Genomic DNA, 27507 nt, shown 5'->3' on the forward strand with positions numbered 1-27507 from the left:
GTTTTAGAGTCAAATGTGTCTGGGCTTATGTGCTCCTTCCACTAATCATGAGCAGTGAGACTTTCTGAAAGTTTCTTGATTCTTCCAGACCTCAGTTTTCATATCTACAAAGTGAAATGACCATTGCGTACAGGTCAAGTGTCTCACAAGTCGCCCACCCCTCAGTCATTATAAATATTGTTATGGATATTATTCCTAAGTTAAAAGTGTGTTCTCATTTTTTAGTTTGTGCTATGAAGACCTTCAATTATGGCAGATGCTTCAAACTTGACTTTGGCATCTGTGTTTCACATAACGCCAACAGCCAGCCGTGAGGAAGTGTGGCCTGTTGAATCATCTTCCGTGCTTAGGAAAACATTGGTGTAAAGCATGTTTGTGTTTTAAACTTTAGGAGCTGCACAGGTTATTGAAGGTGGCCAAGTGGAATATAAGCCTATTTTAGGCATTCGGTATATGTGGTGGTACCATTTGATTGGCCTCATCTGGACCAGCGAATTCATCCTTGCGTGCCAGCAAATGACTGTAGCCGGCGCACTTGTTACTTGCTATTTCAACAGGTAGGTCTAGCGTGTGGCTCCTATTGATTTGTCTGTGTGCTTCATGTTGGGTGTCACAAAAGATATTTTGGAGTCTTAAAAGCAGTTGGCAGAAAACTAAGGTAAAAATGGGAGCAGGATGCCTATTTGGTAGTGAAAAGAAGTAGTATACCTTAAATTTGTCACATTTCCAAGCTCTCTTGCCTTGAGCTAGAAAATTCAGAAGGAAGCAAAGCAGGGGCATAACCAAACTACTTAGAATTGAAAGACAGCTGAAAGGAAAGGTTGACTTCGGGAAATATTCATTCTCATTGTCTTCAAACTTAAAAAAAATTACCGGTCTATTTGGAACACATGTCAGTAAGTTCTGTGAGCATCATTTTATCCTATGTAAATGAGAATGTCTTCTTGGAAAACTGTTTTAATGTTTATTTATTTTTGAGAGAAAGAGAGGGCACATGTGCAGGGCAGGGGCAAAGAGAGAGGGAGACAGAGGATCCAAAGTGGACTCTGCGCTGACAGAAGAAAGCCCAGCACGGGACTCAAACCGGGGTCAGGGGACCCCAGAAAATAATTTTTAATCCTAAGGAAATTGTATACAACTCTAAAATACAGTTCGTGTTCATATAGTTAAATACTAGTGAGTTAATGACTTCTTTGTTCACTGTGACACTTATTTAAATGTTTTCACCCCATTACCTCATCAAAATAACTGAGGACTCCCCACCCCCCCCCCCCAAAAATTTGTGTGTGTGACTCTCCATGGGGCAAAGATAAAACCACAGGCAAGCGGAGCAGGCCAGGACAATGACAGGGTTGGACTGAGAACAGGAAGTTTACTCCCAATAGGGCTGATCCTCCTCTAATCTTTCAGACCAAATGAGCAGATAAGCATGAGTATTCATGGGGGTAAGAAAGTCAACCAGGGATGATTCATCCCAGTGAGCAATTACCTCCCGACAGTAAGGAACCCCGTGGGTTTTAATACAAGGGTGCTGTTTTGGAGTCTTCGTCCCTACAGACTCTGTGGGACGCACACAGGGGCTGTAGCCCTTGGCCTTGAGAACCTCTGCGCCCCTGGGGGTGGGTGGCATGTGCTGCTTGCTCCTGAGTATGGGAGCAAAGATTATTTTAACCACATTGGCCAGCAGGTAACTTACATCTGTCTGATAGCAGTGATTTTGTGTTATCTTAGAAGCACAAAGCCAAATCATTTTCGATGAGGGTTTTGCTTTACACTTCCAGTGAAGCATATATCTGTGTCTCCTAACCCCTCCTCCTCCTCCCACTCCCCTCCCCACCAAACCCGAAAGAATGAAAGAGGAGGCATGAACACACCAGGACAGTAGGAAATGACAGAGAGAGGAAACATCAACCAAATGACAAAAGCTGGAGAGAGGATGGATGGGTAGCGACTGAGCAGATTGCATAAACCTAAAAAGGTCTGTCTCTGGGGTGAGGAGGTGAAAATAAGATACAGGCGGACTTGAGTCACAAAAATTCCAGTCAAAAAACTGGAATTCAAGTGTGAAATGTACTTCTGAAGGTTAGTTACAGGTCTTCCTAAAGAGTAGTTAGGCTCCAGGGCCCTTCCCCCAAACCAGCAGAAGACAGGTGCTTTGTTCTCTGGAGAGGTAAAGCAGAAAGGGTCTGGACTTGGGGCATCTGGCACAGCTGAGGTTGGGGGCGAGGCTGTGTACTGAAAGAAGGGGGGATAAGTGAAAGGGGGGCCCTGGTGAAGAATAGTGAGGACCCCCTCCCCCTCACTGCCACCACCAACACGCATTCCATGGCTCAGCTCCTAGGATGTTGAGAGCAAGCAGGTTGATATCCTGCCCTCACCTCCACCCCCACCCCCACAAGAGATTAGAGGATTCTTTGGAGAAATTACCAACCCAAAGTAAGGACCTACAGGTAACCTGGTTGGGGCAGAGGGAGGAGTCCCTCAGTGAAATGATTCCCTGACTGAATCAGACAGTGAAACTCACCAGGCAACTGTCACCCCTCATACAGAGCTTCCAATTCTCTCTTTAGGGCCTCAGTCTTAAATATGGATTGGTAGCCAGTGATTATTAAACATTCACAGAAAGCCTCTAGTGAATGAAAAAGTTTGAAATGAACAAAACAAACAGAGGGAATTAGGGAAAATGGAGACAGAGCAGGCACTAGGAAAAAAAACTGCAAAAAAAAATGAACTATAATATTCTCAGAAAGAACAAAGAAATACTGCATCCATAAAATAAGTACCAAAAAAAAGGAATGAAATACCTCTTAGTAATTAAAAATATGATTGCAAAAGTGAAATTTTTCTATTCAAGGATTAAAATATAAAATTAAATAATTTTTCCAGAAGGTACAGCAAAAGGACAAAGCAAATGGAAAATAAAGGAAAATAAGTAAAGTTAGAGGAAACATTTTGGAGACCCAATATCTGACTAATAAGAGTTCCAGAAATAGAGAACAAAGGAAAAAGAAGGGAGGAAATTATCAAAGAAAATTTCCCAGAGCTGGAGGACATGAGTAAAGGGGAAGATCCCAGAAGTTTCTAAAGGGAAGACTGGATCACAGGCAAAGGATCAAGAACTAGAATGGGGTCTGATGTTCAACAGCAACTCTGAAGCAGGAATACAATGGAGCAAACAAGGAGAGATTATTTCCCAATCTAGAATTCTATGCCTATCCATACTATCAGTCAAGGGTAAAGGAGAATAAAGTCATGTTCAGGACTGCAACATCCCAAAAGACTTCACTCCCCATATCCTTTTTTAGAAAGGGTGTTCTGCTCTGAAATGGACAAGTAAACCAGAGAGGAAAACATGAGTTTCAGGAAATGGGCTCCAACACCATAAAAAAGAACAGGGAAATCCCAGAAGGGTAGCTATGTGGCAGGTATAAAAAACATCTATGGGGTGACTGAGTAGCTCAGTCAGTTAAGCATCTGACTGGATTTTGGCTCAGGTCATGATCTCATCGTTATGAGATCGAGCCCTGCATCAGGCTCTGCACTGGGTAGAGAGCATGCTTGAGACTCTCTGTCTCTTTCTTCCCCTCCCTTGCTTGCTTGCCCAGGAGCACTCTCTCAAAAACAAACAAACAAACAAACAAACAAACAAACAAACAAACCTAGTCCAAGGAGAAGCAGGAGAGCAGTGGACTCTAGGAGGCATGTCTCCAAGGAGGAAAAAAAGGGAAAAAAGAAACTAAGAGAATACCAGATGTATTTGAACATGCAGAGGAAAGATTTACACTTTGGTGAAGCATTCAGTAAAGCCAATGGGAAACCAGACAAAATAAAAAATGTGAAACAATTATTAACTTCAGGAAAACCCAAAAGTTGCGTAGGAAAGGAATTATAATCAGAATACAGTACTTGGTTTATAAGTCAATAAAGATAAATATACAATTTTTTTTAAAGAATATACTACTTAGATCAGTTGTGAATGTTACTTATACATGGATAATGTAAACACTAAATATTAACTAAAACATACTCAATGGTAAAAGATTGAAAGTTTTTTCTCTAAGATCATGAACAAAAGTGCCCACTCTCACCACTCCTATTCAACATAGTACTGGAAGTCCTTGCCAGAGCAGCAAAAAGAAATAAAAGATATCTAAATCAGAGAAAGAGGTAAAATTGTCTTTGTTTGCAGATGATATGGTCTTATATGAGAAAAATTCTAAAAACTTCAGTAAAAAACTGTTAGAAGTAATCATTGGATTCAGGAAAATTGCAAGATACAAAATCAACATTGCAGAAAACAGTTGTGTTTCAGTATTCTAACAACATATTGGAAAAACAAAACAATCTCATTCACAATAGCATTAAGAACAATAAGATACTTAGGAATAAGTTTATCAAGGAAGTAAACAATCTGTATCCTGAAAACCGTAAGATTTTGATGAAGGAAATTGAAGAATACACAAATAGACATTTCATGTTAAAATGTTCATACTGTCCAAAGCCATATATAAATTCAATGCATTTCCTATCAAAATTCCAATGTCATTTTTCACAGGAAAAAGAAAGCAATTCTAAAACATGTGTGGTATTAAAAGATCCTGAATAGTCAAAGCAGTCATGAGAAAGAAGAACAAACCTGGAGGCATCACACTTCTTGATTTCAAATTACGCTTCAAAGCTATTGTAATCAAAACAGTGTGGCACTGGCATGTAAATGACATATAGATCAGTGGAACAGAATCAAGAGCCCAGAAAGGGAAAAGGATAGTCTCTTTAATAGGTGTTGGGAAAACTAGTAACTATAGACGAATGAAATTACACCCCTATCTTATATCACAAAAAATTAATTTGAAATGGTTTAAAGACTTAAACATAGGAACTGAAACCATAAAGCTCCTAAAGAAAACAGGGACAAAGCTCCTTGACATTGGCCTTAGCAATGTTTTTTTGAATATGATACAAAAGCATAGCAACAAAAGCAAAAACTGCAAAAAAAAGTGAGACTACATCAAACTAAAAAACTCTGCACAGTGAAAAAAATAAAATGAAAAGGGAAAAAACATTTTCACATCAAATATTTCATGAGAAGTTACTATCCAAAATATATGAAGAACTCATATAATTCAATAATAACAACAACAAAAAAAATCCGGTTAAAAACTGGACAAATGAACTGAATAGATATCTTTCCAAAGAAGACATATAAATGACAAACAAGTACATGAAAAGGTGTTCAGCATCACTAATCATCAGGGAAATGCAAATCCAAACCACAGGGAGATATCACCTCACACCTGTTAGAATGGCTGTCATCAAAAAGATAAGAGATAAGAGTGTTGGCAAGGATGTGGAGAAAGGGAGCCCTTGTGCACTGTTGGTGGGAATGTAAATTGGTACAGCCACTATGGAAAAACCAGTATGGAGTTTCCTCAGAAATTAAAAATAGAACTACCGTATGATCCTGCAATCCCACTTCTGGGTATATATCCAAAGGAAATGAAAATAGGATCTCAAAGAGATATTTGCACTCCCGTGTTTATTGCAGTTTTATTCACAATGCCAAGCTATGGAAACAACCCAGATGCTAATCAACAGATGAATGGATAAAGATGTGGTGTATACACACAATGGAATTTTATTCAGTCATGAGAAAGAAGAGAATCTTGCCATTTGTGAAAATATTGGCTCTTGAGGGCATCATGCTAATAAGTGAAATAAGTCAGAGAAAGACAAATACTATATGATCTCGTTTATATGCAGAATCTTAAAAAGCGAAACGGAGAAACATAGAAACAGAGTGGTGACTAACAGGTGTTGGTACAGCTGGGGGAAATGGGCAGATGTTGATTAAAGGGCATAAACTTCAAGTTAAGATGAATAAGTTCTAGGGATCTAATGTCCAGCGTGGTGATAATAGTTAATAAGACTGTATCATATACTTGAAAATTGCTAAGAGGAGCGCCTGGGTGGCTCAGTCAGTTAAGTGTCAGACTTTGGCTCAGGGCATGATCTCACCACTTGTGAGTTCGAGCCCTGCATCAGGCTCTGTGCTGATAGCGCAGAGAAAATTGCTAAGAGAGTAGAACTTAAATGTTTTTACCACAATAAAGAATGTAATTATACGACATAATGGGGGTGTTAGCTACTGCTGTGTTGGTACTCATGTTGCTGTGTGTAAGTATAAGATCAAACACCGCACACCTTAAATTTGCACAATGTCATCTGTCAATTATATCTCAATAAAGCGTGGGGAAAAACCCTAAAAACTTCAATGTAATTATATTGAGAAGGGGCGAATGGGAAGATGTTTAGGTTGTATAAGAGAAACAATCAACAAACATCTTTCAAAGTGAGAAGTCAGTAGACAATATAAGAGGCTGAAAAAATAAGACCTGGCAGGAAGAATGTAATTGGGAAGCATAAGGGGAGAGTTTCAGAAGAAATAGCTAGGATGTTACCTCTGGGGAAGGAAACTAGCAGTGGGGAAAGCAAATTGCTATCTTTCCTGGTTAGCCTCATGCTATTTGACTTAAGATAGTTCACGTATTACTCTGGGGCACCTGGGTGGCTCTGTCAGTTAAGTGTCTGACTCTTGATTTTGGCTCACGTCACAATCTCACAGTCATAAGGTCGAGCCCCATGTCTGTTGTAGAGCCTGCTTAAGATTCTCTCTCTCCCTCTGCCCTTCCCCTGCACATGCTCGCTCTCTCGCTCTCTCTCAAAAAAAATATTTGATATATTACTTTGATAAAAATAAAATGCATGATGACTGATTTAAGCACTGTTTCTTTATTAAAGAGTTCCACTGTCTTTTTTGCTTTGTGTCTAATTTTGAAATAAGGTTTTTCTTTATCTCAAGGTTGCCAATATCTCATTTTAGCCTGCACTCAGGGTAAGGAGTAAATATAGCCAGAATGCATTCAGCTCTGTCATTCATTTAAGCAGTAAGAGAGCTGACGAGTTCATACAAGCACCATCAAGTATCAGGATATGGCAACCTGTAAAATTTCTCTTTTACAACCATTTGCTTGAAGAGGGGTCAAGGGAGAGCCATAAAGATGTGGCTGGGGATGTGATAGAAGGAACTAGGACCATGCAATTTGCAGAAGGGACGCTTGAGGCATGACGTCTTCATCACTTTCAAATACACAAAAGATGGTTTCCAGCTGCTCTTGATTCACTGAGAAGGAAGTGAGGGAAATGGGCTAACAGATGAGCCTGTAGAATTTAGCTAGGAGACAGATTTCCTAATCCTAACAGGAGTTGATGAGGACAGCTACAGAATCCTGTTCTTCATAATAAAGACAATTTCCTTTTTCCGTAGAATTGGGAACATGAGCCTTGCAGGGATCTTGCTGCAAGAAACATCAGGAAAAGAGGGTCTCTTCAGGGACCACACTGTGCTCCTTTGCTTGGGACCCATTTGCATTGGAGGCCATCCCTCCCATTCATGTCCGTCCTTGTCCAGGAGCCTTGGCACAAAATTCATTTCCCATCCTATTGAAGAGTTCGCACCACGAGGCTGCATCTAAGTAGAGCTCAGACTTGCCTCTAGCGCCCTGAAGTTGCCGGCTTGGCCTTCTGCTCTGTTGTCCGCAGGACTGGTAGTTGCAGTACGGTGCTTGTGTATCATGACCGGAAGCTGCTACAGGACTTGGGTGGATGGGACCATTAGCCCTCTGCCCAGCGAACTTGAGTTGCTGCTGTGTGCTGGGGCTCTGGCTCCCTTGCATGGGGCCGGGCACCTTTCGCACTCAGGACAGCCACAAGTTTAAAAGAAGGGAGAAGCTGGGCTTGTGGGGCACATCCTGGAGTCCTCTACCCTCTCCTGCTACCCAGGTCTTTCTCATGCCACGCCCCCAGAACTGGGGTGGCAGGGGCTCCACACGGAGCAGGCTCTAAAGACGGAAGGTAGGCCTGAGAGGAGGCCCCAGCTTCCTCGTAGCTCGCCGCTGGGTGGCCCAATACGCCCAGCACTGCATTGCCACCATTGCCATTCCACAAGCCAGTGCTCCAAATACAATGAAATTCAGAGATAAGTATTATTGTAAGTCCCAGCAGACACACTCTGTTACTCCTCCTGGGGACAGGCTTTGCTGATTGTAAAGGAGACAGAGACAAAGGCCCCAGGCAGAAACGCAGCAGGGAGGGATAACAGGGTGATGTTACCTTTGAACATGGAGAAAGGTCTAAGAAGAGAATGTGGGAGCCTCAAAGACACTCCACTCATTTAACCCTTTTCTGTAGGGTCGTTTCTAATTTGGGGGGGTGGGGGCAGGTCTTGAATGACTCCTGGCTCCACGGAGCCAGCCTAAGTGTAAAGGGCCGCCTTTTAAAGTTGTCTCTCTCATCACATGATAACCCAGCTTCTGGAACTTCTGCATCTTCTTCCAACCAAGCCCCGGAGAGCCTGGCATGATAGCCAGGATGTGTCATGGACCACAGCAGTCACTCCGCCTGAAATGGTTAATCTCGTCCCCGCTAAACCTTCTCAGCAAGATGATGCTCAACCCCAGACTTCAAAACCTGGGGGACCAGACTCCAAAGCCTCCATTCACAGTGGCCTACGCATCATTTGTTTCCCCACCAGATGGAAAGCAGGTGTTGTCCTCTTGTCCCTGCACCCTCTCTCGAGCACGATAACGAGTTCTGAGGCACATAAATCTCCTAAATGGAAAAGTAAACATTCTTCCTTTAAAAAAAAAAAAAAAAAAAAGCTGAGGAAAGGGAAAAAATGTGTCAGATTTTCCTGGCCTGTATTAGTCTCCTCGTTTATCAGATCAAAATGAATTCGTATCAGCAATAGCTTCCTTGGTATTTCCTATTTTCAGTAATATTGAATTGAAACACACATCACCCTTTTTGTGGGATGATTGGATTACAGTTCCTCCGCTCCCAGTATTACTTTTCACGTTCTCTTTTCCTTCCTGGATGATTTCAGTAACAGCAAAATACAGCCATTGCCAACACTTGAGACATTTCTGGCCGTATTCCTTTTCTCCCTCAAAACCTAGGCTGTTGTCAAAACCTTAATTCATCGTGACTTATTAGCAACCGGAGCAAGTTGTAGAATAATCCATTATGAAGAAACCAAGCTTCACTTGGAATCCGCGAGGTGGCTTCTCGGAAAGAGCCTCATTTTCTAGAACTGGCACCAGCGGGAATTCAGAGGGTCAGGGGAGGGGTTGCACCAGCCCTCCCTCCTTTGTTTTATCTTTCAGGTTTGGGGTAGAGTGAAGGCTGTGCCGTTTTTTCTCCCCCCGCCCCCGCCCCTGCCTGTGAAACTGACTTTTGCATTCTTGTTTGCTGTGTCATGACAAGTTCCACAAATGATTCACACTGAAGTGACCTTTAAAGAGCAGAGCAGAAATCAGCTGGATTTTAGGAGCCTAGAGCTGTGCAGAAGCCAGAATTTTCTATCCCTTAACATTAAGCTGGAGCTCACTGGTGTCTCTGTGGCTGCCTTTCCTGGTCATGTGATTCTGGTGGTGATTTTAATCACTAAGCTAATGCTGGCAGTATTTACACATGTAATTGAAACCTTGGAAATTATTATATCATCAAGCTTCTGAAAATGAGATTTATAGGGTGACTTAAAGAATTGGTGGAGGGGGAGGTGTTGTAAAGAGGGAAACGTTTATTTTAACTCATCAGTGCTTTTTTTTTTTAATTTTCTGTTCTGTTTGTTTGTAGCATTGAGGGCCATGAAAAGGAGTCAGTCCAAGAAAGAATTTAACCTTAGCTACCAAGGAGTATAAAAGTTTTGCCAAATGCTTATTGCATTACTGCTTTATAAATGCTAGTACCATTGATGATTTGAACCAGAGAGAAGTTTTAAATGGTGTTTTTTAAATGTCGCCTTTTTTCCCCTGTTCCCAGAAATAAAAATGACCCTCCTGATCGCCCAATCCTTTGGTCTCTCTCCACTCTTTTCTGCTACCATCAAGGAACAGCCATAAAAGGGTCATTTTTAATCACTGTGGCAAGGATTCCAAGAACCATTCTCAAGTACATTTACAACACTCTGAAAGACAAGGTAAGGCAGCTCAGTCATGCATATTGCACGGGGTGTTTGACTTGCAGAAAAGTTAGTCACTGGAAAACTACAGCAGGTCCCTGGACAGGAATGCGAACCTGTGACAGTGGCCATTCAGCAGGCTCCAGTGTTCTTGAGCTCCCATCCCTTACCCGGCCCCTAGCAACCTTTTGGTCCCCAGCCTCTGTTTTGTTTATGGTTTTGTTTGTTGGGGTTTTTTTGCCAACAAACTGGCAGAGGTGGGGTGGGGAGGGAGTCCTGCCTTAGCTGGTTTTCCTTCTCACATAAATGCTGAACAAATGGGAGGAATTTTCAGATGAAATTCACACACTTTTTTGTGGGCATGCTTTTTGTTTAAATATTAAATATTTGTATATATATTAGTATATATAGTAAATATATATTATATATTATTTAAATATGTTTAAATATATTAAATATTAAACATACTAAATATATTATTTGAATACATTTAAATATATTAAATATTAAATATCATGCTTTTTGTTTGAATAAGAAAAAATACTACCAGATAGGAATAATATTTGTTTCTGTTTTAATGTAAAATATTCCTTACTCCTTTGTTTTTTAGAGGTGCCATGGGAAGTGACCTGTGTGTATATGAGGGACAGAGGGAGCTTTAATGAGTGAGTGAGTGTGAGAGAGAATGTGTGTTTGTGTGTGAGAGAGTTGTGAGAGAATGTGTGTAAGAGAGAATGTGTGAGAGCATGTGTGAGTGTGTCAGAGTGTGTAAGAGAGTTGTGAAAGAATATAAGAGAGAGGATATGTGTGTGACAGAGTCTGTGTGTGAGAGAACACATGTGTGAGAATATGTGTGAGAGAATGTGTGTGGGAAAGAGTTGGGAGAGAATGTGTGTAAGAGTGTGTGAGAGTGCTTGAGAGAGTGTGTGAGAGAGCTGTGTGAGTGTGTTAGAGTGTGTGTGAGAGAGTTGTGAGAGAATGTGTGTTAAGAGTGTGTGAGAGAGCTGTGTGTGGGAGAGAGAGAGGGAGAGAGAGAAAAAACGTCCTAAAGAATGAGAAATGGACAAGTTGACCTAAATCTCAGCTCAAAAGACCGAAAACTGTAGGGCTTTTGTGCCTGGGGGTTTTTCTCCTCCCTGGTTTTTATTTCCATGCACATTTGGTTATGAATGCCAGTGGAAACCAGAACACCAGGAAAACAGCTGTTCTCATGGTATTTCTGGCCTGCCAAACAAGGGAGGGTTGGACTTTTCCCAACTTTTCCGTTCTCACACAATGTTAATCTCTCCCCATCCCCACCTCCGTGCTTGTGACTTGGTCAGAGTTTCACAAGTTTACCTAATTCTAACCTTTTGGGTATAACTATGTGTCCTTGGTAAATTAGGGAGATTTTTTATTATATTTTAAATTGTTTGATTTTTTATTATATTTTAAATTGTTTGATATTTTTAAGGCCATGATCAAGACTTAAGATTAGCTTATCAATTAGGAATAATTGATTGAATTTCACATAAAATTATCTAGCTTCCTCATCATGAAGTGCACGTTAAGAAGCTGCCCTGATCATAGAGTATTTTCTTGTATTTCTATTGAAAGATTACATTGTAGATACTAATTATGTACCCAAATTAAAAAAGAATCAAGTCTGGGGTGTCTGGGTGGCTCAGTCGGTTGACTACCCGACTCTTGATTTTGGCTCAGGTCATGATCTCATGGTTAGTGGGTTGGAACCCCCGGTTGGGCTCTGTGCTGACAGCTCAGAGCCTGCTTGTGATTATCTTTCCCCCTGTCTCTCTGCCCCTGCCCCCCCCCACCTCAAAAATAAATAAATAAACTTTAAAAAATAGAAAATAAGTGTAACTTTTTGGAAATCCTATAGTGAGGTTTTCAGGGCTAAATTTCAAGTGATAAAAATATATATGCGTTTTGGTCACTTGAAGAGGCATTCCAGTTGCAAGCCAAATCTAACTACTCTGGTTCCTGCATTTTCCAATTGATCCTTCAATCTCAAGAAGGATTTTTTTGAAGAACAAAATAGGTTTTTTTTAATTTTAAATATATTTATTGTATGCATCAGTAATAGATAATCACAAATTATTGAGCAGTAGGGGACCTTACCATCCTTCCTAGAGCTAGAACACCTTAAACTCTGGGGCAGCAGCCTTCCCTAAATGTAAAAGAGAAGTCATTGAATTGGTCACTTTGGCAAAGGTCCGAAGATTATTTATCACTCCTGAGATCCCAAAAGGATCAATGGGCCAAACTCCCCTTCAGTGATGTCACTACTGTAGAAATGTGTCCTGTCTTAGGTTAAAAAGATACACTTTTTCTCAGCAGTACAGCTCCGTACTGTGTCTACAATTTAAACACTTCATACAGCCACTGTGTGATCTTCCCTATGTGAAATGGCTCATTCACAACCACAGCCAGGCTGAAAAGTATCCAGATAAAGTTTCATCCAATTGAAGTAACACTGGGACAAGAAAATGTCCATATAAGGTTGAGTGACTCCTGGGGTCCTCAGAGAGCACTATTTCAGGATTGTTTACAGGGATTTTTTTTTTTTAATCTGGGAAGTGGGTGGGACACATTGAATTACCCCTCCTCCGTGAGTTTTATTAAATTATTCACTCTTGAGTTATACACATGTCCAAATTATATTTCAGAGGATTAATTTGTGCCTTGAAATTTAGCCCTGAAAGTCTCAGTATAGGATTTTTTTTTTTTGCAGAAAAACTTGATTCTTTTTCTTTTTCTTTTTTTTTTTTTTTAATGGGCACATAACTAGTATTTACAATGCATGGTTTTATTGTCTTTGGACATGAATTTTTCGTGAATACACACTGGTTTGAAAAAGCAAAGTTTAATTGATGGCACTCAGGGGAAGACGCAAAGAGATTTTTTTGTTTCTTACTAGAACCAGAAGGCTTAGTTTACCTTTGCTAGTAAATATAAACTAACCCGTATCCATTTTTGCTGAGGTCAACAGCAATCACAACAAGGTAAGCCCGCAGGAGAGACACTTCACTCATCAGTGATAATAATGGTAATAATTAGTAGCATATGTAGAATAGAAGGACTTCTCCCACACTGAGAGAAAATTGCTACCGTGCTTCCCCAGGTGCATAAATCTCAAATAGAAACATACTGTGTGTCTGCGGAAACTGCCTGCTTGCTTCTTTCCTGTGTTTCTGACTCTGTTCATTTGGTTTTGATCCCGGTCCCACCAGCATAATGCATGGTCGACGTACATGTTCAGATGCTGCTTCTGCTGTTTCTGGTGTCTTGACAAATGCCTGTGCCATCTCAACCAGGTACGCACCCTACCACATATCCCGGGGACACACAGAGGGGCCCTCGAGTGGACTCCATCTCTTAGGTCAGGGGTTAGCAAATTTTTCTGTAAAAGGCTAGACTGTATAAATATTTTAGGCTTTCGGGCCATTCAGTCTTGGTTGCCACTACTCAGTTCTGCCGTGGTAGTAGGAAGGCAGCCGTAGACAATATGCAAATGAATGGGTATGACTGCGTTCCAAAAAACTTTATTCATGGACACTGAAATGTGAATTTCATGTAATTTTCACATGTCAAGAAATCTTATTCTTCTTTTGATTTTTTTTCAACAGTTTTGAAAATATGAAAGTTATTCTTGAAAGCAGGCTGTCTGATGGATCTGGTTCCTGGGCTGTAGATTATAGATCGTTACCTTAGAATCTTAGGTCATTAAAGCCATTCTTCACATTCTGAAAGAGATGTGTTTCTCTTCTCAGAAATAAAAAGGGGAGGAGCCTTTAGAAATTCCAGCATAATGAGTATGTGTCAACTGAGAGCTAATTTTCAATGTCTTCTTCGAGAACTATAATTTTCCTAAAATAGGAAAAGAATTGCCTCTCTGATTTTTATATATTTCACCAGCTTTTCCCTTTCAAGCTATAAATATTCCTTTAAAAATCAGAAAAGTTATATACTGCAGTTGTTTGAATTTCAATTTTTTTCTCGAGTCTTTCAAATTGATGGAAATTTAAATATATGTTACGTTTTTCTGTAGATAATTTAGGAAATTAATAGCCCTTAGTCAGATTTACACAAAGCAGTATTTTTCTAAGTCAGCAGACTGTTTTATAATTTAAAAGTCCACAGAAATCTCACTTAGCAAAGTATTCCTTAATATTGCCCCTCTTCCCAATAAATATAACGGCAGAACTAAAGGGACTAATTAATTAGACCATCCATGTTTAATGTCTTGTTACAAGTGGTATTGAGAATACCTTTCATTGTTCAGGGGAAAGTGTAATCTTCTTATAGTAAAGCTCTATTTTTAAGGCTCTTAAGAATTTTAGAGTTCATCTTAGATTGTATTTAGTTTTCATTTGGTTTGCTCTCAGCCAGCATGTATAAAACACAGTAAAATACGAAACAGCACCTTTCAGAATGGTGGGTTGTATAGCAAGTGAAACCAAATCCTGTGAATGTCTTATCATGGATGTAATATTCCAGCCTCCCTCTTCCTAGAACTGTGTGCACATATCCCGACACCGAGTTACTCTGCAAAGATTTTGAGATGCTTTATAAAAATATACCAATTGTAATAAAATATATATATGTGAAAATCCAGGCTAAGAAACATATAAACTAGAAAGACAAAAGCAATGGGACCATTGATATGCAGATATCTATGTTGTCCACATGGTCCTACAAGGCCTGTCACTGTATATGTAAATTCATGTTCTTTCCCTGTCCCTCTTTCACTCATGGAAGCCTAGGGGCTCCTTGTGGATGCTGTAGGAACCAGCACGTCAGGAGAGGAGGGCAAGGGCTGAGGAGGAAGAAAGGTGGGCTCGGTCCCATACCTGCACCACCTTACCCTGCCTTCCAAACAGAACTTATCTGAGCCAGGAGTGGGATTCCGCTGAAGGTTTCCTTTGAGGACAGGGCTCTACTGCTAAGATACATTTGTGAACCACTGTCCTGTGTTATGTTTATGTTTATTTCCTCTGCCTTGTTATCCTAAGGGACGTATGTTCTGCATTCTGAAATTTCACCACCTCATATTAACCCAATACCCTTTCCCTTGGGAGTTCAAAATGTTCCCAAGATCATAAGTAGCACCGGTGTTAGCCACACTATAGTTACCATTATGAAGGTGAGGGACCCTGTAACAGATGTACAATGACAGTGATTGTCTGAGTCACGAAAAAGCTCAACTAGCCTTGATCCCGTTCGTGGTGAGTCAGTGTTGCAAACAAGGATAGATCCTTCAGATTCTGATCATGGTGCTGGTGCAGTAGGCCTTGGCCTAAACCAGCTGTCAGAGCATCGTTCATTTGGGGTGGCTCCTACGGGACCAGGCAGGTCCAGCTAACACAGTCATTGCTGGGAGGCCTGAGATTTAGGAGATGGAGAAAAAGGAGGCAGCATGGAGAAGGAAGAGGAAGAATTGATGTGAATACTGATAGGGAGGGAACAGTCACCTCTGGTCTGTCTGAATCAACTACCGAGGGGTGCCTGGGTGGCTCACTTGGTTAAGCATCTGACTCTTGATTTTGGCTCAAGTCGTGATCTCATGGTTCATGAGACTGAGCCCTGACTCAGGCTCTGCATTGACAGGGCAGAGCCTGCTTGGGATTCTCTCTCTTTGTCTCTCTCTGCCCCTCTTCCACTTTCTCTCTCTCACTTTCTTTCTTTCTCTGCCTCTCCCCTACTCTCTCACTCTTGAAATAGATAAACTTTTAAAAAAACAAATCAACAACTAGAAAGCAGAGTAAAATAAAGATTTTAAGAATAAAGCTAGTTACCATCTAATGGTGGTCAGAGTTGTTGTGATCTCCTTAGGCAGGAGACAAAGGAAAGGGAGGCTAAAGTGAGAAAGAATTTAGATTTGCCTTTTGAAAAATATCCTGGCACTGTCATGAGCTACCAGAATATTTCTCTGGAGAGCTGAGACCTATTTTATTTGCCTTGTTTTGTGCAGTCAGGGCTGGGAAAGGCTAAAAGAGAATGAGCCCCATTTGTTTGCATCAGAACCCAGATACTCTTCTTTACTTAACATCAAGGAGCTGGTTGTGTTCCACCGCTGCTGCTCAGAAGCCCAATCCATTTTCACCAGCCCCGGAAGGATGGCAGGTGGTAGTTGCTGCATTTTATAGACACCCAGCCTGTGGCTGGGCGGTAATTCACTCGCACACTGGGAGATGAAACCCCACATCTCATCGTTTCTCATTACTTGTCTCTCTGTGTCGTAAATGCCAAATATGTGCATGCCTGAAAAAAATTACACGTGTGCGCTTCGCCCGTTTTTTTATCCAACAACTTATTTGCTTGTTTGTGGTGTATTTGAACCACTTGAACCCCAGCATCAAGGGGAAGGGGACTGTGGTGAAAGAACCAATATACAGCAAAGCCAGGCCTTCCAGGAGCTGACAAGCTAGTTTGAGGGACGGGGAAACAGTATGAGGCATTTGCATGAGATCTTTACATAACTGTGCGGAGAAGTGCGTGTTGAAGTGTTGGAACGGGGACGATGGAAGTTGAGGAAAGGAGAATCTCGGTGGTTAGGAGAGGTGTCACAGAAGACGTCGCGTTTGCCGTAGAGCACAGAGCACCCGCTGGAGGTCAGCGGCTGGTAACAGCAGCAGGAGCAGTGGGCTTTTAGCACTCACTCTGCTGCCAGCTGTAAGCTAAGTAATCTTCCTGCATTCATGTCCATTGTTGTTCGTTTTCACCACAGCCCTCTGAGATAGTATCTCCAATGTATAGATAAGGAAACTAAGGCTTGAGAGGGCATATAGCTAGTAGACCTAGGATTTAAATCCATATCTATTTTGTCTCTGGGACCCAAGCCCTTAACCACCATGCATTTTTTTCAAGTTTATTTATTTATTTTGAAAAAGAGTGATAGAGCGAATAGGGGAGGGGCAGAGAGAGAGAGGGAGGGAGAGAGAGAGAATGAATCCCAAGCAGGCTCTGCATTGTCAACACAGAGCCCGGCACGGGGCTCGAACTCATAAACCGTGAGGTCACGACCTGAGCCAAAACCAAGAGTTGGACACTTAACCAACTGAGCCACCCAGGTGCCCCGCCACCGTGCGTTTTTAAACAAGAGGAGGGAGTCACAGCTCCTGTCTGTGGTAGATCTCTCCGTGCCTGTCCAAGCCAGGGTCCAAACCAGTCAGTTTTCTGGCAGTTGAGCAGATCGTTTATAGGGCAGATTTTGGTGGAGGACAAGAAAAATTGAAAAGGGTGAAGGATGAATCATGCAATTATAGATCCAGAAAAGGCTTGTCAGGGCCCACCTCCTCCCCTCTGACAAGTCGAGTGTCAAAGTTTCTGAGAGGATGGACTGGCTGTTCTCAGAGATTTCCAGCGGAGCAGATCCTGTAGCCTCCCCCTCCCTTCCAGCACTTTCCAGGAGCCTGACTGAGAAGTTCCCCTGTGAGGCTCTGCAAGCTAACCCAATGGCAGACACACCTCTTATTTCTTATGGTGTCCACACACAGTTCCTTATGGAAATGTGTCTCTGAGTGCACATCTCTTGTCCATTGATGACACGAATGTCTATCCCAGCTCTGATGGTAGTTTTAGATCAGTGTTCCTCTAAGTTTGAAACCTACTCGTAGGCCACAAGACTCTTCCTGATGTTTGCAACCAGGCCTGCAACATTCCAGAATGTTCTGTCTTCAATTCTTGTAGGCAAATGGCAAAATTTCATGGGTTTTCCTTGTCGCATACAACAAAGAGCTATTAACCAATCAGCCAAGTACATAGTGTGTTACTAAAGCTTTACTAAAGTGTGCTATTTATGAACTAAAATTGATGTTTTACTTTGTTTCCTGAGGACGCAAATTGATAATTCTGTCAAGACGTCAGGCTGCCAAAGCTGTGCCTGGCAACGCTGCCAAGCTTGTGAATGTGCTCGCACAGTTGGGCGTCAGCAAAGTGGGGAAAGAACACTTTGCGGTGGGTGTACCGCCAGAGTCACTCCGGGTTGGCTGTCCTGTTCAACTGTAGTTCTTCCTGCCTTAACTAACATTTTACTGTGTGGACTACTTGGCTCTTGTTTAACGTGTGTCTTTTTGTCACGTTGAGCATTGCATTCCTCTTTGATCCTTTGTTCTTCCAGCAGAAGTGGGAAAGGGGGTGCAGGAAGTGAGCTGTGGGCTCTGGGCAAACCATCTGAGGATGACTCTTCCCGCTCCGTGTCCTGGAAGGAGCTCCTGGGTAAAGCAACCCCTAGTCAGATGTCGCAGCAACTGCCTTCTGCCTACCTTGTGGCGCTGGGGTGAATCCCTCCACCTTCCTGAGCTTCCATGGAATGAGAGGCTCAGTTTACGTGACCCCAAGGTGTTCATATCGCTTTCTGACCGTGTGGTGGTCACACCGCCCCATCGCAGAGTGGGGAAAATTTGAACCGCATGTTTCTCTGTCAGATTCCAAACGACAGGCTTGGTTTTTTTCACATTTACTTTTCATCCATGGTGAGGACTTGCCCTGGGATCCCAAAGATCAGCGAGCCACAGTTTATGTGGCCCCCATCTCCAGCCTCAGAGTCTCGTGGAGTACACCGAACACGTGAGGGGGCCATGTGGCTGCATCCTCTCCTGGCAGTTCCCCTGGACCACTGCTACGCAGGGATAACAGCAAGTATGCAAAATGACTGGTGACAACATACTGATGAGACGCCAATCACCTCTGTCATTCTCACGAGTGGAGAGCACGGTACCGCCCGGCAGCTTTCACGTCCCTCCTTTCCTGCCGTGGGCCATCGTGCAGGTGGCTGGCTGACTGATGGAAATCTGCCGAATCTCCTGTTCGCCTTAATGCAGGCCATAAAGCCACAGCCTACCGCCCCGGGCATCTGTCTAGATAGGAGAGACTAAGTTGATCAGAAATGCCTGTGGCTTCCTGTCTTCCCGAGTAACAGATATACCGGCCCGAAAAGCCCCAGACAATCCTGTCCAGTCCGGGGCAGAGAAAAACTTGCTGCTGCCCGGAAAACACACGCATCTCTCCCTTCCCTTCTTCATAGCCCACCCCCGCACCACACACTGCCTGCCAGTCCCTTTCTTTCAGTGCACATAATGTTGGTCTCTGTCTTCCAAGCCTTTGGCAGGCTTGATTTTGTAATATCTCAAAGCCTTCTCTCCCCACTGCTGACTTTCCCTGCATTAGCTTGGTTTCAATGACCCTCTTTCTCATAGTCCATCAATAGCAAAGGCACTCGGTGACCCGTCCATGTCAGGTTCTGGTTCATCCCAAGCCAACTGGCAGATCTCCAGTGACTCCTCTCCTCTCTCCCCAGGGCAGCATGTACATCTCATGGAAAAAAAAACAGTGATGAATATTGTGCAATTTCTCTAGCTAAATTATGAAAATGATGTAAAGGGTCTTAAAAGGACACAGTGCTTTTGGTAGCGGACATTGCCATAATAGGTAGCATCATCCCAGAGCGTCCAGACAGCCATTCCCTCAGTGACAGCGGTTCTGGATCCTGCCACTCCCCAGCTATTCTGGGGCAGCCAGCTGATGGTGAGGGCCCTCAGAGGTGCCCCCAAGTGTGCGCGTTTTAGGAAGAAGCTAACATGTGTGTCAATATGATAGTTTACATTAAAGCCCATTTATAGACGATGGTAATCCTCACAGCCCAGCTGTTTGGTGGCAAATGCTGCTACCCTGGCTTTAGATAGAAAGGAATCGAGACACCTATTTGTCAGGGGCCCCAGACTGTCTGGGGAAAACGAACTGTCTCCTCACGTTGCCTGGTGCATGGCTCTGAACCCGCTGTGCTTAGGGCCATGGCTGTATGTGCCTTCCTTGGGAACGGCCTCTCTGGAGCCCAGCTCCCACCTGCTGTGGGTGTGACAAGAGTCACAGCTCAGGAGGGTGAGGCCCCAAAGCCCTCTTCCCCAAGTGGGCCATAGCAGCTTCTCCTGTTTTGGGGGTAAGGCCCAGTGAACAGCTGCCATCTTAGGTTGGACTCTGAAGTCCTTCCTGACTTGAAATTCTTCTGTCTTCTCAGAGAGGCAATTAATATTTGTTGAGTGAATGCATCACCATGGGGTAGGGAGGGTAGGCTGTGCATGCAGCCCTCAGCTAATCAGAAAACCCTCCAGAGAGGCAACTGTTAGGCATTATTACCTTGGCTCTCCATGGGGTGTAAGTCCTGGAGACAAGAATACCTCCACTTACTGGGCACTTGCATTGTGCCAAGCACTGTGCTAACTACATGTATTAACCATCTCCATCTCACAAATAATCCTGTGAGGAAGGTATGATTATCCTTTTTTGTTTGTTTTTGTTTTAAATAGATGATGCAGTCAGGTTCGTACAAGTTAAGTAGCAGCCTGCTCTAGGACAGGAAGAAAGTAACAGAGCTGAGTGTTGAAGTTTTGGAGACCTAATAAATCCTTGTCCAAGTTCTGAACAACTGAGAGACACAAGAGTTAAGCAGGTGAGGATTAAAAATATCACCTTGAGAGGCGCCTGGCTGGCTCAGTTGGTGGAGAGTGTGACTCTTGATCTCAGGGTTGTGAGTTTGAGCCCCTTGTTGGGTACAGAGATTTCTTTAAAAAAAAAAAAAGTCTTTTAAAAAATGCCTTAAAACATTAAAAAAAAAATCACCTTGAGTACCTAAGAAGTGTGTCAGAAAATGTATTGTAGGAACAGTTTATTAATGTCTCATTCCTGAAACAGACCAACTCACCCTCTCCTTGGCCCAGCCAATGATGTAGACCTGCCTCTAGGTTCTCCTCTGTAAGCTTACCTCTGAGGAGCTAAGAAGGTGCTCTCTCAGTGACAGGTGGATCCCAAAGAGAAGGACAAAGGGCTGAGCCAGCCTGAGGTCTCCTCCTACCCCTCAAAATTACCTTAAGTCAGCCTCCCCTTCAGGGAGCACATGAGAGGTAATATCCTAAAGGAAGTCTCTGGCCATGGAAACACAAATACAAGGTTACCCCACACCAGGATTCAAACCCAGGTCTCCCGCAGTCTATTAGGGCATTTCTTCCACAGGGTACGAATCCAGACCCTAGAATTCTAGAGATCATGGCACACCCTCACCTCATGATAGCAGAGTCTGGGGTCCAGTGGGCTTCAGAGCCTCAACCGGGGTCAGCGCTTTTTATCCTCTTCTCTACCTTGTATCATTTTCTCTCTCTGCCTCACAAACATCATTGAGACACTGGGGACAGACAGGTATGCCGCATTACACAATGTGAGCTGCCCTAGCTTACCTTTTAAGCAGAACCATATGTAAATCTCCTCCATTCCTTGGGCACCATGGAAGTCAGTCTCATGCTCGTGAGCAAAACAGTGGGGAACATTTGGATCCTGAAATGGGTGGGATCTCCGTTCTTATTAATGGTTCCAAGCTCTCAGATTCCTTCTCCAAGCCTCTTCTCTTCTCACACTTTAGTCCCTTTTTCTGGAAGACATTTATCCATATCTGATGAGAGCTCCTTCTTCCTCCCCCACTTTTCCCCCTCCCTGGGTCTGGACCATATACCCATTTCCCAGCAGTTTGATAAAGTAGAAAGAAGGCAGGCAGGTCTGGGCTCTTCCACTTATTGTGTGACATTGGACAGGTTGTTTAACTTTTCAGCCTCAGTTTTCCTACACATAAAGCAAAATTCTTAAAGAATTTTTAAATTTTATTTTAGAGAGATCTAGGGGGTAGAGGGGCGGAGGGAGGGAGGGAGGGAGGGAGGGAGGGAGAGAGAGAGAGAGAGAGAGAGAGAGAGAGAGAGAATCCTAAGCAGACTCAACGCTCAGCGCAGAGCCTGACATGAGGCTTGATCCCACAATCCTGGGATCATGATCTGAGCCAAAACCAACTCAGACACTCAACCAACTCAGCCACCCAGGTGCCCCAAGCAAAATTCTTAAACCTATCTCATAGGCAGTGAGAAGGTCAGCCCAGCGAATACATATAAATATGATAGCATGGTGTCTGGCTCAGTACATACTCCATAAGTGTTAGTTTCTTTTGTGAGGGGAAGGGGGGGATTTGCTTACTTTAGTTGACTTATTCACGCATCAAATACTGGGAGTCTTCCATGTGCCAAATTGGGTAGAACAATGCCTATCTCCCAGGATTATATATAAATAAATAATGTTTGCAACGCTCTTAGTTTTGTGCTTGACGTGTAGAGGCAGGTATTGACTACATGGAAGTCACTATCATGATTATCAGCCCACTAAGTGAAGAGCTCTGCTTCTGTCCTGTGCATTTAGAGTGGAGCTACTGGGGTTATTCATGAAGCCTGCTCAGAAGTGTATCAGCATCCATAGAGAATTCCTCAAAATACACCTTTCTCTTCCCCACCCACCCTCAGCCATAACCACTGCACTAATGACTTGCTGGAGGCAGTCGAAATAGGAGTGGTGCTGCCAGTCCCCGCGGTCCAGAATAATGCCCAGGTTTCCCTCTCACGAAGGGTGACGGTGACGGAAATCAACATTCACATCCAAACCCGTGATCAGACCACCAGAAAGGACTGTAGCCTGAAGTTAAGGACACATGCCCTGCACAGCAATGCATTTGGCCCCTCTTTTCCTTACCTAGAACTCATTTTCTGGCTCTTCACACCCATTTTCAGCAGTCCAGGGCCACTGTGTCACTTCCTACCAAGGGCAGCTGGGACTTTTTCCAACAACACTAGTTCAAAGGGCATCGGACCCAAGGAATTACCATGTGCTTCACTGTAAGTCTCTTTTCACAAGTCAGAGCAACCATGAAGCAACCCCTTAATGTCCTTCGTACCTTCTCATCATGGCATGCTCTAACCACACTCAGGAAATATGCTGAGGGAGATGGCCCGTGTTTTTAACTTTGGTTTATGAAAATTACCTTTGAAGTTAGCAAAATGCAGTTTCCTCATAAGTAAGCAGGTGACACATGAAAATACTGCTCTGAACAGCACCTGATATGGGGCTGTGGCAGCTGCAGACAGACTGTGTTCTTCTCATCCGCAAGCTTGTGTCTGCTGCGGGTGCCACGCTTGCTGGGCCACCGAGGCTGGGCCTGCCGTCATCTGTGATTCAGGGCCAGGAGTGGGGCTGAGTTGGGGAAGGCGGTTCAGAATGGAAGATGGAACTTAGTTCTCAGCATTACCCTAAGTGCTTAAGAAATGTAAACGTTAGGGGCGCCTGGGTGGCGCAGTCGGTTAAGCGACCGACTTCAGCCAGGTCACGATCTCGCGGTCCGTGAGTTCGAGCCCCACGTCAGGCTCTGGGCTGATGGCTCAGAGCCTGGAGCCTGTTTCCGATTCTGTGTCTCCCTCTCTCTCTGCCCCTCGCCCATTCATGCTCTGTCTCTCTCTCTCCCAAAAATAAATAAACGTTGAAAAAAAAAAATTAAAAAAAAAAAAAAAGAAATGTAAACGTTATTTAACCCATCCTGTAGGTGATGGGGATTAAGAAGCACATTTGTTGTGGTGAGCACCGGCTGTTCTAAGGAAGTGTAGAATCACTATGTTGTACACCTGAAACTAATATTACATTGTATATTAACTGGGATTTAAATAAAATTTTTTAAAAATGTAAGATGATAGATTAAGTTTCAACATTTCCCAAATTCATTTAGCATGGGAAATGAAATTAATCCATGAAGTAGCTCCTACCCCAAATCTAATCTTCCCCGTGATGGAAAGCAGGTTTCTTCATGTCATTTCTCTCTGAGACTGCTTCTGGAACAGCTATTGTCAAAAGGCTCAGACCGCCCACCTCGGAACTTGTGCCTTCCCCTCCATACCCTTCTAAGCAAGACCGTGACTGTGAGGACATTCCTCTCCTGTCATCCCCCAGTCGTCTTTGTCCTCGACATTGAGACTAGTTTGGGAGGAAGGAGTGATTGGTGGCCAGGGACTAAAGGATGTATTTGTAGACAACAACCTGAAAGATGTGCATCATAGTGGTTGAGGAAATAAAGGCCCCTTCGATGCCCCAGTCACTGATTCATGTTCTGCTGCAGGCTGGAATCTGACAGTGCTTTGGGCCCCCTGACTTCCGTGTGTCATCCTTGCCTGACTTCATATGGGTGTGAATCTCAATCACAAAGTCAGGTGTGTAGAAAATACTGTATCGTGTCTCTTAACCTAATTTCTGACTTGAGCTCCATTATACTGGACTGGAAGTAAATTCCAGCTGTTACTCTTGGGCTATCCCCCCATGGGCTTTTAGGAGATTTCAGGTGTCCCCAAGTATTAGTACACATGGGTTGCCCTTAGACATCCACCTTTCCTCTTCATGGCATCCCATCTTCAGGCTGTGTTTTGGGGAGCAGGAATCTTTTGCAAGTCTCTTCATGGTCCTGTCTGCCTGGATGCGTAGTGGTCAGATAACCAACCTTCCTGCTTTGTGTGAGACGGTTCAGGTTTTAGCCCTGAAAGCCTGTGTCTCTGGAAGCCCTTCGCTCCTGGCAAACCCAGACCCTAGGAGTGAGCACTTCCCGTTAGAGTCTTGCCTCTTCTTCATGCTCTGCTGAGAAAAAGGAGACCTAGTGTCCCGGGTCAGGACCCACAGATCTCTTTTCCCTCTTTCCTTCAGCCCAGGGGAGTCTCATCTTCTAATCTAGGGGTGGAAGAAGACCTACAAGCTCACCTATGGCTCCGAGACGTTTAGTTCATATCGAGAATCCCCTTCCTTCACCTTCTCCACTGGTAGGTAAGAGCTAAAGAGCTTAAAATTTTGGAAAGCAAAAGCTAGTAAGAGTTGCCAACTGGGTGTCCTCATGCCCCCAGCCCTCAATTGCCCCCTAATCTCACATAAGGGAATGAGTGCACAGCCTGAGTCCTTCTGGAGTGGGGGACGTGGAGAAGAGGAAAAGGAGAAAGTACACAGGGAAAAGAAACAGTCCAAGAGAGCAGAGGAAGAGGAAGCCGCCACACCTGTATTTGTGGTCACTGGACACTCCTTCCATTTACAGTGTCATCTCTATAGATGGTTGAGGAGCAAGGTCTGAAACTAGAAGGGGAAACAAGGGATCTGGGTTCAGTTTGCTTCCTTATCTAGGTGGGGCTAGACAGTTCCTAAAAGTTTTGGCAGGTGGATCCAGGCTTTAACAGTTCATCGAGTGGGTGCCTCTTCACCCTCCTTTTGCCTTTTACAGAAAGCCTCAGTTGGCGTCGGGCTGGGGTGGGGCAGCGAGGAGCATTTGCTATACTTGCGTTCATCCGGGCAGTGAGACAGCTGAGGCCAAATGCCTTCATCAGGACGCATCTCAGCGGGGGCAGGGAAAGGCACTCGGGGTCTGTCTGCTGTGCCTGTGTCTTGCCTCCATCAAGGTGGCAACGAAGAAGCTTGGTGAGGTCCCAAGAACACGAGGCTGCTGACCTGGCTCAGTGCCCTGCCCCTAGCCCCGACCTTGTCTGTGGATGGAAGGGTGATTGAATACAAGGGTCTGAACTTTCTCAGTACCAGCCCTGGCTTCATGCCGCCCTCACACAGCTTTTAGCATCTGCTAAGACTAGCAGGGAGGCAATAAAGAAAGCAGAAATTCCGGCTCAAAAGAGCTACCCTTTCTCGTTAGAGCTGCACTACTTTCTTGTTAGAGCTGCACTAACCAACACCTCAGGCTGACTTCCAGGGAAACTGCTTTCTGAGAAGTGGCCATGGACAGAGGATGCTAATGTGGAAGGGCTGATAGTCTTTCGAAGCTTCAGAAGGAAAAGATCTGCAATTACAGTCAGTGTCTTTAAGCAAATGCATTTTTCTTAAGAGTTTTTGTGCTGCAAGCTGGGCCGAGCTATGGTACAAACCAGTAATCATTCTCTGCAAGCAGTGACCTTTCCATTGAGCACCAGGCTCTCTGTCACTAGGCCTTTCCATGCAGGTCAGTCTTTGCCTTAGCAGCCCCAAGCCCACCAAAAACGTGTTCGTGAAGGGACAGACACTTGACCTAAAATTATCTGCCCAAACCGTGCAGTATATGAAAACATGTAAACATTCCCATTTCTGCACCCTGTGTCCTCTTGGCGTTTCCACAGTCCTGCGCTTCAGATCAGAGATGCGTGACATTCTTTTATGGTTCTAGAGAACCAGTCTTCTAGTCTATAGATAATAGCCATTTATTGAGTTTTTACGGTATGCCAGGCGCCATGGTAGACATTCTACATGCAGTCTGACTTTATCCTCTCGGGGATGCTCCGTATCAGGTGGTGTTACCCTCTTTGTACAAACGAGAAAGCTGAGGCCTACCCAGAGGTTGAAGAGCTTATCTAGGGTGATGGCACTACGATGTGATCCGTAGGACTGCAGTTCTGTACCTTAGTGGCTTCATGGTGCTTCCTGGAGTTGCTTGTCAAGGAGAAGGGTGAAGGGGAGAGGAAGCCAGTGGTCTCCACTAAAAGGGACAGCCCATCTATTTAATCTCTATCTACTAAAGCCTGAAGTCAAAAAAACAGAACAAGCATTTCCCATTTCATGGATCCACAAGTTGCATCTTGCCTTATGGAAGATCAAGCCTCCCTTCTGCCTTAGTCATTCCCTCCACTGAATATGCACGGGTCAAAGGAGATAAATGGACAGGAGAGCCCTTTGTGATGGTCAAGGGCATACTGGACCAAGGCAGCACTTCCTTCAAAGCTCTGTATCCTGGACACGCCTCATCAATTTTAATGAAATTGTTGTTCTGGTGGGTTTGCTTTGCAGAGTGCCAATGACAGGTCAGGTTCAGCAAGATGCAGGTGCCTGATTTGGCTTTTTCTGGATTTGTGGGAAGAAGGGGCATTGCCTGTGAAGGCCTAATCCATGTTTGTCACCTATGTCTGGTCACTTGACCTGTTGAGATTTCCATTTCCTCATCAGTAAAAGAAGAGGATGTTCCTGGGTGATGTCTGGGGTGCCTTTTAATCCTAACATTCTACCGAAAGAACAAAGGTAACAAACATCTGAGTTTGGGTTTTGTGTGAGGAAATATTATTTAGAAAACATTCTTGGGTTGCCAAAAGCAAACCTTTATCATTCAACAAATGTTAGCTTCACACAGAGAGTTGGGTCTCTGGAAGAGCATCTGAGCAGAAGGAACAGCATTAGAGGGATCGGGAGGGGCCCTGCAGACACTGTAAAGAATAACAATGAAACTCACTAAAATCAGGAGGTGGGACAAAGTGTGCAGGGGACTCTCATCTTCCTTTTTTTTTTTTTTTTTTTTTTTTTTAGAAATTACTCTCTGGGGAGTCAGAATCTCCTTTAAACCTCTATCTTTATTCTTTTTTTTTTTTTAAATTATTGAAGTCTGGTTGACACATGGTGTTATGTTAGTTTCAGTTGTACCCCATAGTGATTGCACAGCTCTGTGGTATCCTGTGCTCCCACAAGTGCAATTACTTTCTGACACCACACACCCTATTAAAGTACCATTGACTCTATTCCCTATGCTGTGCCTTTCATCCCCATGACTTACTCATTCCCTAATTGAAGTCTGTGTCTCCCACTCCCCCTCACCCATTTTGCCCCCTCCCCCTCCGGCAACCATCAGTTCTCTGTATTTTCGG

The 27507-nt window shown here is 43.7% G+C and overlaps 1 protein-coding gene across 1 annotated transcript in view; it reads left to right on the forward strand.

Moving 5' to 3' along the window:
• The window catches only part of SLC44A3 (solute carrier family 44 member 3), a 323586-nt gene that overhangs the window by 277281 nt on the left and 18798 nt on the right, over window positions 1–27507 (forward strand). Inside the window, 3 exon segments of the mRNA XM_045036232.1 lie at window positions 392–557; window positions 9880–10036; window positions 13249–13332. Coding sequence (XP_044892167.1) covers window positions 392–557; window positions 9880–10036; window positions 13249–13332 — 407 coding nt within the window.

Source organism: Felis catus, chromosome C1 (genome assembly GCF_018350175.1).
Source record: "Felis catus isolate Fca126 chromosome C1, F.catus_Fca126_mat1.0, whole genome shotgun sequence".
Lineage (NCBI taxonomy): Eukaryota > Metazoa > Chordata > Mammalia > Carnivora > Felidae > Felis > Felis catus.